General features: G+C 54.1%; 1 protein-coding gene across 1 annotated transcript; it reads left to right on the top strand.

Moving 5' to 3' along the window:
* The first annotated feature begins 34 nt into the window (after positions 1 to 34).
* On the top strand, positions 35 to 14,349 carry Acap3 (ArfGAP with coiled-coil, ankyrin repeat and PH domains 3). The gene is made up of 24 exons (XM_021655911.2): positions 35 to 459; positions 4,102 to 4,159; positions 4,692 to 4,811; positions 4,998 to 5,051; positions 6,157 to 6,215; positions 6,737 to 6,920; positions 7,245 to 7,289; positions 7,375 to 7,470; positions 7,572 to 7,646; positions 8,334 to 8,345; positions 8,966 to 9,078; positions 9,166 to 9,217; positions 9,419 to 9,519; positions 9,592 to 9,703; positions 9,943 to 10,151; positions 10,240 to 10,309; positions 10,419 to 10,513; positions 10,590 to 10,792; positions 10,985 to 11,092; positions 11,954 to 12,052; positions 12,139 to 12,359; positions 12,513 to 12,622; positions 12,699 to 12,809; positions 12,888 to 14,349. Exons 1-24 carry the CDS (start codon positions 413 to 415, stop codon positions 13,033 to 13,035), a joined length of 2,502 nt encoding a protein of 833 aa, XP_021511586.1. The 5' UTR covers positions 35 to 412; the 3' UTR covers positions 13,036 to 14,349.
* Positions 14,350 to 15,242: the final 893 nt, after the last annotated feature.

Below are 15,242 nucleotides of genomic sequence, written 5' to 3'. Positions count from 1 at the left end.
CAAATGTAGTTTTTGTAAACTCCCTGAGTTTAACCACGTCAGGGAAGCCTGAAGTGGAGAGCCGTGTCCTTCCCTTCCCCGCGGCCGGGCACTCCGAAGTCCAGCTGCCGCGGCCCGCCCGGCTCCCAGACCGCGGTGGCTGAGCACGGAGGCAGTGACAAGCGAGGGCGTGCGGCCGCGCTGCCCGCGGCTCCCCCCGGAGGTGACGGCGGGTGGTGCAGGCGTCGGCGGACTTTAGCGACGCTCCCCAGCGGTGACAGGCGGGGCGGGGCCTCGGCGCGCCGGCCTCATTCCGAGGCGGGCGAGCTGGCGGGCGGGGAGCCCTGCTCGGGCGCGACGGACGGTCTACCGGCCGGGGATGCCGCTCGACGCGCCTTGGTCCTCGGTACAGTGAGCGCCGCTCACCGCAGCCATGACGGTAGAGTTCGAGGAGTGCATCAAGGATTCGCCTCGCTTCAGGTCTGCCGTGGGCCTTGGGTAGGGTGCGGGCGGGATGGGGAGCCGCCTTTGTGCCGGAGGCCGGGTAGGGGCGCCCAGCATAGTGACCGTTCCGGAGTCCACCTGGACGGAGCAGAAGACCTGGCCTAAACAAACCGTCTGGAGCCGGAGTCGCGGTCCCCTAGCTGCGCAGCTCCGCCTCCGGCCTCGGGGGACCGGAACAAAAGACGCCCCTGTACTGATCACCTCGCGCTTGGGGGTGAGTGGTCGGACTGCCTTGGGCAGCCGTATACCACTGGGCATTTGCGTGCGGTGCCATCTCTAGAACTGCCCACCCTCCTTTGTGTGTGTGCTTTTGTGGGCCCTGTAGTTCAGTTCTGGCTAGGATTGTCTGTCACACTGCTTCATCTGTCCCTGGTCTCTCTTTTGGTCCATATGACCAGAGCACTGTATAGGTGCAACCATCTGAAGCCATCAAGGCCTGAGATGGACACCTTGTTGTGAGTGACCCAGAAGCCTGGAGGGGTAGGGGTTGAGGGGATAAGAAAGTCAGGTTTAGGTGTGAGGGTGTGGGCCCTGTTCACTTCTGAGTTTGTTTCTTTTATTGTTCCTGGACACACAGTCATGCACATCTGGGTGAACCGTAAGACCACACAGATACACATCTGTTTAACTGGGTGACATTTGGCAGACAGTAATGGAGGACCTCCTGTGTGTCATTTGAAATTGCGCACCTTCATGAGGTCTCCTACCTCTGTATATGCACACACAGGGAAACGTTTTCTGCTACTCTGCACCTCCTTTGAGGAGGCGCCAGACCGAGCACATGAATATGTGGGTGAGCTGCGACATTGGTTTGGTGTACCGTAGCCTAGTGAGGGTGCACACATGTGTGTGCATGTGCCACTTCTCTGTGGGTTCATGAGCCATGTTTGCCATGCTACTAGACACATGTTAATGTGTGCAGATGTATGTTTTAGCATGGGTGCACATGTCTGCACATGTATGCACCGTGTCCCTGGAACACATGTCTGTGTGCCCTGTGCTATTACATGCACACATGTGTTTATGGATAAGCAGGGATCATTCCTTTGGACATAGGTATATATGTTTGGCCACTTATATACATGCAAGCTGGGTTTCTGAGGGACTTCCTCAGCAGTCCAGCTCTGGGCAAAACCACCATACAAGAGAGTCAACAAGAAACACCTCAGGAGCCTGGGAACATTACAGTTAGCCAAGAGTGTCCACTGACCGTAGGCAGGAGGCTTGTGGTAGTCATCAATGCTTTCCTGTTCTCTATTGCTGAGTGACTGAGAGGAGTGTCCTAAGAGCCTCTGATACCCCACAATTCTACATCCAGGCTTGGTAGGAATCATGGCCAAGATCTCGGTGCTGGGAACTTGGCCCCAATTGAAGCACTCTTATCTTTGTCCTGACCCCTTTCTGAGAAGCTCTGGCTCCACCCTGCCATATGGAGGGATTTGGGCCTAAGCAGAAATCCATTCCCCTCTGGGCCTTCTTTGCCACAGTCAGCCATTTGGACCTGTGGGGTCCCAACAGGTGTGGCCTGAGCTTAACCTTTCTTCTTTTGGTGGGCGGAGGTGGGTGTTGGGGTCTGTGCTGAGGATAACTCCCCAGACCTTGCTCTTGGGGTCATGGAAACCTAGCTCAGTAGTTTTTGGTGGTTTTGGAGAGTATCTTGTTCACTCTGAGGTGTTCCTGAAGTTATAACTTGATATTTCCAGCCTAGAACCTTCAGGTGGGGCAGGGTGGGGCTGGCAGAAGGATGTGTGTGGAAGTGAGGTGGAGCCTAGACTGTAACCTGGAAAGGGTTTTGCTTTGGGGCTCTTGGCCTAGGATAAGGGCCTGTGACAGCCTTAGGAATGTCTCATAGTCCCTGAAGCTGTGGGTGGGGGTGCAGGGGAGCCCCGGAAGAGAAGCCAGCCCAGCCGGGGCTGCAAGCCCTGCCCTGGGTGGGGCTTCAAGTGCTGAATCATGGCTTTGGTGAGGGGGCTCCTCCCCAACCTCTAAGTTTCTGAGGAAGTCCCTGACTAGCAAAATAGGCTTAGGGCAGGAGGATGCCCTCTGGTCCTTGACTGAAGAAGGGAGTGCTAGGACAGAATGCTGGACCTAAACCAAGTGCCCACCATGTTCTCATGGCCCAGTGAATACAAATGTCAGCTACTGGTGCAGCCCCTCCCAGTTCCTGGCTCCCTGGCCAGCTGCAGCTCTCTATGCAGCTGTCCGGGCTGTTGGGCCTGCTTGGGGAAGCCCTGAATCTTTCTTTCCTAGGCAGATAGTTACCTCTGTGTTCTGGGAACTGCTGGCTCTCATAGTGGCCAGAGTCCCGGAACAGAGCCTCCTGTGGTGGCCTGTTTTAGGGCTCATAGCTAAAAGGCATTTTTCCCAAGCAGGACAGGCTGTGCAGCATCCTTCAAAGACATGGCTGCCAACGGTTCAGTCAGAAGCTGCAGTCTCCTCCTGTCCCTTCTCTACTTTAGGATTCATGGTGCTTTAGCCCATGATGATGCTGATGGCTAGAACCTTTCAGGGTTCGTGGCTAGGACAGCCTGGCCATTTCAGCCCTAGACCCTAATTGAGGACACACTAAACTATGTCGTCTATGTTTCTCATGCCCCTTGCCCAGGAGAAACCCTAGGACAGCTCTTTCTCCTTGGCCTGCTAGAGAATAGGGCAGAAGGAAATTAAGGAGCTGCTGGAACTCCATTGGTTCCCCTCTGATGCCCCACCCCCAGCCAGTGTAAGGCTTGTTCCTGGAGGGCTGCCTTTGCCCTACTATGTTCCCAAGGTACCTCTTCCTACCCAGGCCAGATTGGCCTAGCTCACCAGCTAGCTAATTGTATGAGGTTGGGGCCTGCTGGGAGCCTGCCCTTGTTTCCTTATTTCCTGTTCCCAAGTTGGAGTTGGGGGGGGTCAGTCACGGGCTTGATCCATCTGCCTTTGGCTTCCGGGATTCCCCCCCACTCCCGCCGCTTCTCCTGGTGATGTCATCATTAACTCCTCCCTCCCCAGGGTATCTTCTTTAGCAGGCTGTATTGGTGGGAATGGACTCTAAAGAGACCTGACCCATCTCTCCTTCTGGCTGGACTATACTGTTTGGAGTGTTGAGGTTGAGGGAAATGGAGGGCATTTTCTTCATGGGTTTGAGACACTGTCCCTTAGCTGATGGTTCATGACCAGCCTACTTTAGCCTACTTTAGTGGTCTTCAGTTGAGGCAAAGAAGTGAGGAGAGTGACGCCCAGAGAGGGCTGTCATGGGCACCAACCACACCATGAGACTTTAGCATTATTATGCTTAGAAATAAGGATTTGCTTAACCTTGGTTCATAGAGCATATCTACACTGTAGGGTATGTGAGTGTGTGTGTGTGTGTGTGTGTGTGTGTGTGTGTGTGTATATGTGTATGTGTAAAAGAGAGAGAGGTGTGATAGCCAATGTGGTACAGCTAGGTGGCTTCAGGCTGCCTGGTGGGCTCTGGGCAGCTCCAAAATGCTGGACCTGGGTCCCAGTTATGTCCATCAGGCAGGGTGTTTGCGTCTCTGAACCCCAACCATAGCCCCCTTCTGGCAGCAAAACCCCTGGGGAGATGCAACAGGAGATGAAACTCCAGCTGATCTAATCCTACAATTCTCATTGTAGGGCAACTATTGAGGAGGTAGAAACAGATGTGGTTGAGATCGAGGCTAAACTGGACAAGGTAAGAGACAGGCATGGTGGTCTATAGAGGGCCCAGCATTACTCCACCCACTCCAAGCCCAGCTTGGAGCTATGAGATGACTCCAGGCATATCTGCCTATGTCTGAGAGGCCTATCGGATGGGAAACAGCTGAAGTGCTTTCTGTGCCTAGTGTGAGAGGGCGGGGCCAAGGCTAAGGGTAGAGAAGGGGAGAGGGAGCAGGCTTCAGAGCCAGGAGAGACAGGAACTATGTGCTGTGTGGCCCTGTGACCCTGTGCGGACATATTCACACTCCAGCCCTGTGTCCCCTACTTGAAGTTTTTATGTCCTACCAGCCTTTCAGTCCAGAGCTGAGGCTCAGATAGCACCAACCTCTCCTTCCGTATGATTCCCTGGAATCATATGGCAGGTGCTCTAGTCTGCCCCTTGTCCTGAACTGCTAATGGGCCTTACTTGAATTCTGGCTGAAAGCAACCTGGCCCTGTGGCAGATCTGACTTGTAGCTTGGAGAAACTGTCAGACCCTCATTTTGCCCACTCTATCCCACTTGCAGCTGGTCAAACTGTGCAGTGGCATGATTGAAGCTGGCAAAGCCTATGTTACTACCAACAGGCTTTTCGTGAGCGGTGTCCGAGACCTGTCCCAGCAGTGCCAGGGGGACACCGTCATTTCGGTGAGGAGCCAATGTGGGGGTGGGAGAAGCCCCCTAAAGGGTGTCTGCGTTCTGATTCAATACACCTAACCCTAACCTATGGGCAGGGAGGAATCTTGAGTGACTTGAAGAAGACACTACCTATATGGCCGTCTGGTCTTAGCCCCCTGCTCATTCCAGTGTGGTCTTCCCCATACTTTTCTTCAGGAATGTCTGCAGAGGTTTGGAGACAGCTTGCAGGAGATGGTCAACTACCACACGGTGAGCCCCATGGGGTATGTGGGGTCTCTACTTCCATCTGAGCCTACATCATGACTTTTGAAAGCCCTACCTAGACCACAACAAAGCTGACTGGTTCTTAGGTAGCTGGACTTGGTGACCGTGAGTGAACAAGACCATGTTCCGCTCCTTTTATTTCTAGAAACAGTAGCCACTCAGAGCCTATGAGTCAGTGAAATGTGAGGGATGTTTCCAGGGGGAGCTGCCATGTCCCCAACCATGGCCAGTTCAGATCCTAGAGCAAGGAGGCAGCACACAGCTCAGGCCTGAGGGCAACAGTGTCTTGGGATGAGGAGACCTTGGAAGGTTCTTCTCTACCCCAAGCTAGGCAGAGCTTTCCATCCCAGGCCAACTTGATTCTGGGTGACAACCTCACTGCCACCCTGGCAGGGCATGGCAGCCTCCTAAGGCCACAGTATTAATATGAGTAGCCACAGTAGAACATGCCAAATCACTGTGGGGTGGAGGTAGACCATGGCCTGGAAACTAGCGCCCCAGACTAAACAAGGGGTCTCCATTTGGCCAGACCAGGGGAAGCCCAGAAATAAACCAGCATGGGATGGCTCATCCTGGTGGCTGCCAGTCTGTTTATCCCCACCCCCACCCCCTGGCATGGCTCAGCCCTCTTCTGTGTGTTACTGTGGGTCAGGAGTATGTGTTTGTGGTGATAGGAAACCACTTCAGTCCCCAGCAATCAGCTACCACCTTCCCCAGGGTAGGTCCTATGGGAGCTCTCTGCTCTGACTTAGTCCTTCTTGTTGCTGGTAATCAGCCTTGAGGCAGCCTATATGTGCCACCCATGCAGATGTTGAAGGTGGAGTTTAGAGGCCTGCCTGACATCACTTTGACCTCCAGGGTGGCTAAGAACCAAGTGGGAAGATGCACAAGTGGCTACAGCTGTTCCCCTGGCCCCCAAGAGGCCGCGCTGGTACAGGGCAAGCTCTGTAGCTAGTGTTCTCTACAGAGAACTGGAGCCCAGGAAGAGATGGTCAGGGTCCTATTTCTCTCCTGGTAGGGGATGGGACTTTGTCTTTGGGGGTCTTGTTGGTAGTGACCCTAATAAACCTCCCCCCTGCCTCTATCTCAGATCCTATTTGACCAGGCCCAGAGATCTGTGCGGCAACAGCTCCACAACTTTGTCAAAGAGTGAGTGACCAGAACAACCAGCCAAGCCCCCACCCCCATAGTTAAGAGCCATGGTGAAAGCTGAATTCCAAGTTCCATCTTCAGGATAAGAAGGCAGCATGCCCTTGGCCAAGGCTTCAGCCTGTGAGAGGCCTTTGCCCTCTGATAGGAGGTCCAACCAACAGGAGCAAAGGCTAGGAGATACGATAGACAGGGCAGGATGGAGTTGTAGTTTATCCCCCATGCCCTAGAGGAGATGCAGACTGATGTTTGGCACATGGGTCTGGAGTCAAGGATAAAGCTGGGGTCTAGACTAGACAGGTCTAGGGTAAGCTGGTGAAGGGCTGGGAAGTCCTAGAGGAGGGAAGAGGGAGGAAAACATTTGATAGAGTCCAGGATAGGGAGGCAAGAAAAAGGACCCTTCTTAGGAGCCATTGGGGGATGGTAGAGAAAGTGAGAGAGCTCAGGATATATAAAGCCTACTATGTACTCACTGCTTTTCTGACCTCTGATTCTTGGCACCTACACTGGCTGCCACCCAGGGATGTGCGGAAATTCAAAGAGACAAAGAAGCAGTTTGACAAAGTGCGGGAGGACATGGAGTTGTCCTTGGTGAGGAATGCCCAAGCCCCACGACACCGGCCCCATGAAGTAGAAGAGGCCACTGGTGCCCTCACTCTCACCCGGAAGTGCTTCCGCCACTTGGCCCTGGACTATGTGCTCCAGGTTAGCTGTGGGACAGTAGAAATTTGTCTTGTCCAATGGGTGGGATGATACCCAGCAAAGGCCTGGAACTAGGGTAAGCATTAGGGGGTGGCTGCTTTGATCTTATACAGGAGGCCTCCTGGGATATGGGCAAGAATAATCTGCGTTCATCCAGATGTGACCTCACATTCAGACAGGGGGAAGATTGTAGAGCAATGGGAGGATGAAGCTGATAGCATGCAGAGACCTAAGAACTACTTGGGGTTTTGGAACTATAAGTGGTCCAAGTAGATTCTGGAAAAACACAGGCCCTGACACCTCATCTGTTTGCTCTTCCTCTGGCAGATCAATGTCCTCCAGGCCAAGAAGAAGTTTGAGATCTTAGATTCTGTGAGTGTTTATGTTGGAAGGTACCTATGGGCATGGTTTGAACAATAGGGGCTGGGCCTCACTTGGACTCTACCCTCCCCTTCAGATGCTGTCCTTCATGCATGCGCAGTACAGCTTCTTTCAGCAGGGATATAGCCTTCTACACCAGCTGGACCCCTACATGAAGAAGCTGGCGGCTGAGGTGAGTCTACAGGAGTGGCTCAGTGCCTGAGCCTTAGTGGGGGCTCCTGGTCAAAGTCTTGGGAAGGGGTCTACTGCCTTCCTGTGATACCCTCCCCACAGCTGGACCAGCTTGTGATTGACTCTGCAGTGGAAAAGCGTGAGATGGAGCGCAAGCATGCTGCCATCCAGCAACGGGTGAGGCCCTGCAGCCCCATCTCCCCGAATGCAGGAGAATGTTGCTAAAGGCCCTTTCTTCCTCGTCACCACTCCACAACTCTGATCTGGGGCACCAAGGACACACCACAAGTGATGCCCTTCTTCCCTAAACTGTCCACTTACCACCCATTAGGCCTTGCAGCAATTGCCATCTGAATCTGCTCTACTCTTGATATACAGCAGAAGGAAGAGCCCCATCTTTAAGGGCATAAATACAGTGAGCCTGATCTATGGAAGGGTTACAGCTGGAGCCTGGAACCTCACTCCTTAGAGCAGTGGTTCTCAACCTTGCTAATGCTGCAACACTTGAATACAGTTCTTCATGTTGTAGTGCCTCCCAACCATAAAATTATTTTGTTGCTACTTTATAACTATGATCTTGTTATAAATTGTAAATATATGATATGCAGCATATCTGATAAGTGACTTGAGGGGTCATGACCCACAGGTTGAGAACCATTGCCTTAGTGGTTGTGAGGTGCCTCTATAACTAGTTGTGGGCTCTTTCTGGGGCCTTTGCTGAATGCTGGACAGTGGTCCCATCTACCCTCCCTGCCTGGAGCAGAGATTGGCTGCAGATGGGATAAAAGAATCTGGCAGTGTTTAGGAGCAGAGCTGTCATTCACTGGCTCTCTCTTTCTCTTTTCCCTCTTGCTTGGACCTCAGACCCTGCTGCAGGTAAGAGAGCTACACTCTCGGTTGTATGCAGACCCTCCCTTTCAGCACCGAGGACACCTCCCTACCTCAGTGCTCCTGTTGCACTTTGGGAGGAGCCTGTAGGCCAGTTGCTGGCACCAGCAAGATGAATCTAGCCAGTCCTGCTACAGGAGTGGTGGCAGCTGTGTCTTCCTTCCCCTGCTCAGGCTGAGAGCAGGTGATAAGGTCATCCCTCTGCTGGCCTGGCCTGTCAGACAACAGGACACACAGGACACCCAAGGCTCCCTGGCTTCTGAATGGAGCTCTGTCAGGCAGCTGGAGAAGGTCCAGCTGGCAAAATGCATGAAACATTCAGGATGGCAGGGGGGGTGGGGGAGGGAGTTGAGCTTCCTTCCTAATCATAGCCTGCTTGTTCCTGCAAGCCTAGTAGAGGGGCTGGAGCACTCAGGACCAGCTGTAAACGCCAGGGATCTTCCCATAGTGTCTTTGGACAAGGGCCTTGCTTGGTCAGGAAATGGTTGTGGTGGGCGGAGGTTCTCCGAGCATGCACCTTACCTTAGCTTTTGTTTGGGGTGAGCCTGGGAGGGCACGGGTTCCTTCAAGGATGGGCACTCCCCAAGGGCCAGCTCTGTCCTCCTTAGGACTTTTCCTATGATGAGCCAAAAGTGGAGTTTGATGTGGATGCACCGAGTGGTGTAGTAATGGAGGGCTACCTCTTTAAGAGAGCCAGCAATGCCTTCAAGACATGGAACCGGTAAGGGCCTTCCTCAGGCAGGGCTGAGGGCAAAGCGGATGTGGAGCCAGCTCTGCCTGACCCCTGTCTTCCATTTTCCTTACCCAGACGATGGTTCTCCATTCAGAACAGCCAGCTAGTCTACCAGAAGAAACTCAAGGTATGCTGGGGAGAGGGTCACCTTTGGCCAGACCCCTCCCCATCTAGATTATGGGCTGGGCTGCTTACAGAGTGTTGGCACAGGGCTGGGGACACAGACAGACATCAAAGTCCGAAAGGTCAGGGAGTTAGAAACACATAGCTTGGGTCTAAGGTAAAGGAGGAAGTGGGCATGAAAGTGGTGAGCGTGTACTGCCCACAGGATGTACTGACTGTGGTGGTGGACGACCTTCGCTTGTGCTCTGTGAAGCCATGTGAGGACATTGAACGGAGGTTCTGCTTTGAAGTTGTATCACCTACCAAGTGAGGAGGCCTAGCCCCAGGAAGGGTTGCGGAAAGCCCTGCTTATCCAGGCTGACCAGGCCCTCCCTACAGGAGCTGTATGCTGCAGGCTGACTCTGAGAAGCTTCGACAGGCTTGGGTTCAAGCTGTGCAGGCTAGCATCGCCTCTGCTTACCGGGAAAGTCCAGACAGCTGCTATAGTGAGGTGCACTGTTTCTCTCCTTCTACATGAGTATATGTACCTCAAAAACAACTCCTGTGGGCTGCACTCATGCTTGTGCAGGCAGTTTGTACATATGTGTATGCGCAGTGTTTGCATGTATACATGCATGCAGATTTGTGTTTGAGGGGCCCTAGCCTGTACTGATCCTTCTAACTGGGGATCTTCTGGGGAGTTGAGACAAGCTCCTGAAGGGCTGAGTGGTTCCTCACACCGCCCACCAGAGGCTGGACCGGACAGCGTCACCATCAACAAGTAGCATTGATTCCACCACGGACTCTCGGGAACGTGGAGTCAAGGGCGAGAGCGTGCTGCAGCGTGTGCAGAGTGTGGCTGGCAACAGCCAGTGTGGCGACTGTGGCCAGTCAGATCCCCGCTGGGCCAGCATCAACCTGGGTGTGCTGCTCTGTATTGAGTGCTCAGGCATCCACAGGTAGACCTTCTTGACTCTGGCTGGAGAGGGCTGGTCGGGACTCTGAATAGACAATACCTTGGTCCGTTTCTCTCCTCTTTCTGTCCAGGAGCTTGGGTGTCCACTGCTCTAAGGTACGGTCCCTGACACTGGATTCCTGGGAGCCAGAGCTGCTAAAGGTGTGTGAAAGGACTCTTGATGATGAGGCCCATTGGAGCCCCAAGGAATCAGGGGTGGGATTTAGGTCTTTGAACTTGAACTAACACCCACATACACTGTGCCCCACAGCTGATGTGTGAGCTTGGAAATAGCACCATGAACCAGATCTATGAGGCCCAGTGTGAGGGCCCAGGAATTAGAAAGCCCACAGCCAGTAGCTCCAGGTGAGATGGTAGGCAGCCAGCTTGGCCATGGGAGCCCCAGCCTGTGGGCACAGTCTCATGTCCACCTCCAATCCAGGCAGGACAAAGAGGCATGGATCAAAGACAAATACGTTGAAAAGAAGTTTCTGCGGAAAATGGCCTCTGCACCAGCCCGAGAAGCCCCAAGACGTTGGAGAGCACAGAAGTGCCAGCGCCCTCACAGCTCCCCCCATGCCCCAACTACCCGCCGCAAGGTCCGGCTCGAGCCTCTCCTGCCCTCCGTCGCTGCTTTGTCCTCAGGTGGGAGGTCTGCCAGCAGCTGCACCTGAGCTCGTGTACCTGGGCAGCCCTGGGAAGAGCCACCAAACCCCCAGTGTTGTGCTGGGGTTGGGTAGGATGGAGGCAGGGCTCTGCTTGTCTTGGCATGACCTGTGGCATTCCCCATCCCCAGCCTCAGTTTCACCATCTGAACGTGCGTCCTATCCCTTGCAGCTGGCACTGTGGAGCGCAAATTCCGCCGAGACTCTCTCTTCTGCCCTGATGAGCTGGATTCCCTGTTCTCCTATTTTGATACGGGGGCTGCTGGGGCTGGTCCACGCAGTGAGTCCTGGGAGATTTTCTCACACTGTGTCCCTCAAGGGACATACCCCACCCCCAGCCAAAGTAACACAAGAGGAACAGTTGAGGCTCCTCCCTACAAATGTGCATGACACTAGCTCAAGAACTTGAAGAAGAGACTGGGCAGGGTGGTGATGCCACCAGTGTTTAGAGAGCAGATGTTCTCAACCTGTGGGTCGCAACCCCTCCAGGGGTTGCATGTCAGATTTTTACATTACAATTTATAACAGTAGCAAAATTACAATTATGAAGTAGCAATGAAATATTTTATAGTTGGGGGTCACCACAACATGAGGAATTGTACTAAAGGATCGCAGCATTAGGAAGGTTGAGAACTACCAGGCTAGAGTTATCTTGACCACCAATTCCAGGCTGACCACACAACGTAATGTCAAGTGTAATGTCAAGCTGGGCATGGTGGTTTACACCTATAACCCCAGCACTCAGACGCTGAGGTAGGAGGATTGTAATGGATTCAAAGCCATCCTGGGTACATTTGTAAGACCCTCTCTCAGGGAGTGTAACGTGTGAAGTGTGGACTGCGTGCACACAGATGTATATGTAAGGAGCAATTGCATGTGCCTGCATTAATGGGACTTGAATGGTGACAGCAGAGGGCGCTGGATACCGCCTTAAGCCAGGCTCTACAGCTTCTTCCCTTGTTGCCTGGGCTGTGACTTCAGGGTGAAGACCTGGCTCTAAAGCCTAGAGGGCTGGGAGGGGCCGCTCTGTGTTGTCCTGCCCCTGGAGAGGAGAGTCCACTAGAGGGAGGGTGGGGCTTCGGCTTTTCCCCTGTGTTCTGGGACCCCAAAGCTGAGGGTTCACTTTCTTGTGGTCCTCTAGGTCTAAGCAGTGACAGTGGTCTAGGGGGTAGCTCTGATGGCAGTTCAGATGTTCTGGCCTTCAGCACAGGCTCTGTGGTGGACAGCGTCACTGAGGAAGGTGGGTGTGTGCCTCTCTGTCTCCATCTAGCTTATTATCCCAGCACCCTTGAGGGTGTCAGCTCCCTGCCCTTCCCCCTCCCACAGAGGGTGCTGAGTCCGAGGAATCCAGCAGTGAGGTAGACGGAGAAGCAGAGGCCTGGAGCCTGGCAGACGTGCGTGAGCTGCACCCTGGGCTATTAGCACACCAGGCAGCACGTGCTCGGGACCTCCCTGCCCTGGCCGCAGCGCTGGCCCACGGAGCGGAAGTCAACTGGGCTGATGCAGCAGATGAGGGCAAGACGCCGCTAGTGCAGGCCGTGCTGGGGGTGAGCACAGGCGGGACCTATGTGAAGAGCAAGACTGCATGTCTGCATGTGCATTCTGCTGTCCTAGATACAGACCAGGCTTGATCCTGTTTTGGGGTGCTCATGGCAGGAGGTCAGAGTACAGTGTTCAGTCTGATTTCTGTGGATCTCCAGGGTTCCTTGATTGTCTGTGAGTTCCTTCTGCAAAATGGAGCTGATGTGAACCAAAGAGACAGCCTTGGCCGGGCACCCTTGCACCATGCCACCCTCCTGGGCCACACTGGGTGAGTTCTGTGGGTCTCTCTTGTGCTACCAGCCCCTCACCTTCCACCCATCTCAATAAGCTCCTCCACTCCCCAGCCAGGTCTGTCTATTCCTGAAGCGGGGGGCTGACCAGCATGCCCTGGACCAGGAGCAGCAGGACCCACTGGCCATTGCAGTCCAGGCAGCGAATGCTGACATTGTCACATTGTGAGTCAAGCAGGGTTCTGGGGGTTAGGGCCTATGTGGGGACAGAGCCACCTTACACTGTTCCCCTCCCCCACCCAGGCTTCGCTTGGCCCGCATGGCTGAGGAGATGAGAGAAGCTGAGGCACCCCCTGGTCAGCCAGGCCCCCTGCCAGGCAGCAGTCCTACAGAGCTGCAATACCGCAGGTGCATCCAGGACTTCATTGGCCTCCATCTGGAGGAAAGCTAGGGCCTGGCTGGCCGGGCAGCTGAGGGATCCCTACTCTGACCCCAGCCTACCCGGCCCAGAAACCCTGCATGTTCCTGAAGACCCTAGCCCCTCATCTAGCCACAGACCTGCCTGTGACAACTGTGGGCCCACCCTAACAGCCCAGTACCCTGGTGTTTCTGGCTGGAGTCCCTCCTCTCTTGTGCTTCCCTCCTTCTGGCCACTTTGATCCTGAGCCAGAGGACAGGGACCCAAGCACTGAATCTTTTGAAGCCCCACATTTGGGGGCATCGGGTGCCCCTCATGCCACCTTCAGGTGGTCCTTCAGGGGTCTGGGCTGTTCATGGCACAACGTACTCTTGTGGTCCATGTCACCTTGTGCCCCTCTGCCCTCAGGGCCTATTTTACCTTGTGCCCCGATGTTTACTGCCCCAGAACACTGACCTGCTAGCTAGGTCCTTCCTACATATCCCCAGAGCCCTTCCTCCAGCCTGGGGCTGGTGGCTGGCCACCAGCACCTTCCCTGGCAGGAGTGGCAGCCCACCCAGGGAATCAACCTGAGTACCTCGCTCAGTGACCCCAGCATCCGGGTTGGGCTTTGATGGTGCTGGGAGGTGGAACTTTGGCCCAGGTCTTCCACCCAGGCTGGACGCCGGCGTCCCAAGGCTATGTGGCTGGCCACTTGGGTCCATGTGCCTGAGGGCCCTAGTCTGTCCTTGCCTCCTCCAGAGGCACTGCCTGGTTTACCTGGGCCAGAGTCCATGCCTAAAGCAACTGGTACTTTCCACCCTGTGCCCAATGTTCTTTGTTACTGACTGAGAGGATTTTCTACAATGACCTCATTCTGACTTTGTCTGCGTCTTTTTTCTGTGGACGCTTAAGGACCATCCTGATCCCAGCTCTGCCTGCTGCTGGGGAGGCCGACATAGATCCGCCCTGCTCTGCCTCCAGGCTTTACTCCTTGGGCTGGGCCTCTGATAGGTCCAGTGGTCCCTTATTTGGGGGGAGGGCCCACAAATGCCTTCAATTTCTCTTTTTCTGGAGGAGTCCCAGGATAGAGGCTGGCCCCCTCTGCATACTATGGGGCCCTTGGTTAGGTCAAGGGCTCTCAGCTGGTCACTATGCAAACACTGCCCTGGAGCACCCATGGGCAGTAAGGTAGGCACTGGGTCAGGGCCTCTGACTCCCTTGCTTCATGACTGTGGCCCTAAAAAGCAGAATCAGCTTCTTCCTGCTTGAGCTCTGCCCACCACCTACCCTGCCACCTTTGGGCTGGCAGGACCCCACTCCTTCCTGCTCTGATCACACTCACTTAATAAATCTCTGCCGCTTGCACCCACTGCCTGCTCATTGCCGTATCAAGCCTTGCTTGGCTCTGTCTCAGCTGAAAGTTTGTCTGGGAGCAGCTGGAAGCAGAGTCCCAACATTGTCCCTTCCAAGGAGGCTATATCCCAAACAAGCAACAGGGGCCTGATGCTTTGAGAAAAACTGACACCTGACACCCTTAGTCCCTGTTCGCTGGCCTCTCCTCTCTGCCTTTCTCTGAATTAGACTGTATCCCTTGATGAGGATACAGATGAACACTATCAGAATAGCTGGAGCTCAAGCTGGACACAGTGATACATGCCTGTAATCCTGGCACTCCGGGAGCCAGAGGCAGGCCGATCTCTGTGAATTTGAGGCCAGCCTAGTCTACAAAGCTAGTCAAGGATAGCCAAGGCTACACAGAGAAATCCTGCCTCAAAAAACAAAACAAACAAACAAACAAAATACGGGTTCCATTCGTGTCCCTGATCTGCACCCAGTGTTCTCACCTGCAGTGTGTCTGCTGTGCTCTGCTCCAGGGTGGTGCTGAGGCACATTCTGAGGTCTGTAGCTCACCCTGATGTAGGTGATTGGGGACACACATATATGGAATAGCTGATTTTATTTGCAGAGTAGCCCAAGGTCAGTAGATGTCTTGGCCTGGATTTACTTTTTTACTCCTGCTTACATAGGGGCTTCCTCAAAGCCAATGCAGGCTCTGTTTGATATGCATATATTTGTGTGTGAGTGTAACATGCACAGACAGACAAATGCAATACCAAACAGACTCCACTAGTACCTCTATATGCGTGAACATGAATGGACACATGCTCATATCCAGAGTTTAGGGGTGTAGAGAGGGGATACTTCTCAGCCCTGTCTTGGGATCCCCCTCAATCCAAGGGGCCACCACCTGGTGAGGT

Source organism: Meriones unguiculatus, chromosome 3 (genome assembly GCF_030254825.1).
Source record: "Meriones unguiculatus strain TT.TT164.6M chromosome 3, Bangor_MerUng_6.1, whole genome shotgun sequence".
In the NCBI taxonomy this organism is placed as follows: Eukaryota; Metazoa; Chordata; class Mammalia; order Rodentia; family Muridae; genus Meriones; species Meriones unguiculatus.
The sequence above is the reverse complement of the archived record's forward strand: the minus strand, read 5'-3'. Positions and strand labels throughout refer to the sequence as shown.

Coding starts and splice junctions, on each gene's coding strand:
- Acap3 (XM_021655911.2), top strand. CDS start 413: ATGACGGTAGAGTTCGAGGAGTGCATCAAGGATTCGCCTCGCTTCAG. Junction 460..4,101: donor AAGGATTCGCCTCGCTTCAG/GTCTGCCGTGGG, acceptor TTCTCATTGTAG/GGCAACTATTGAGGAGGTAG. Junction 6,216..6,736: donor CTCCACAACTTTGTCAAAGA/GTGAGTGACCAG, acceptor GCTGCCACCCAG/GGATGTGCGGAAATTCAAAG.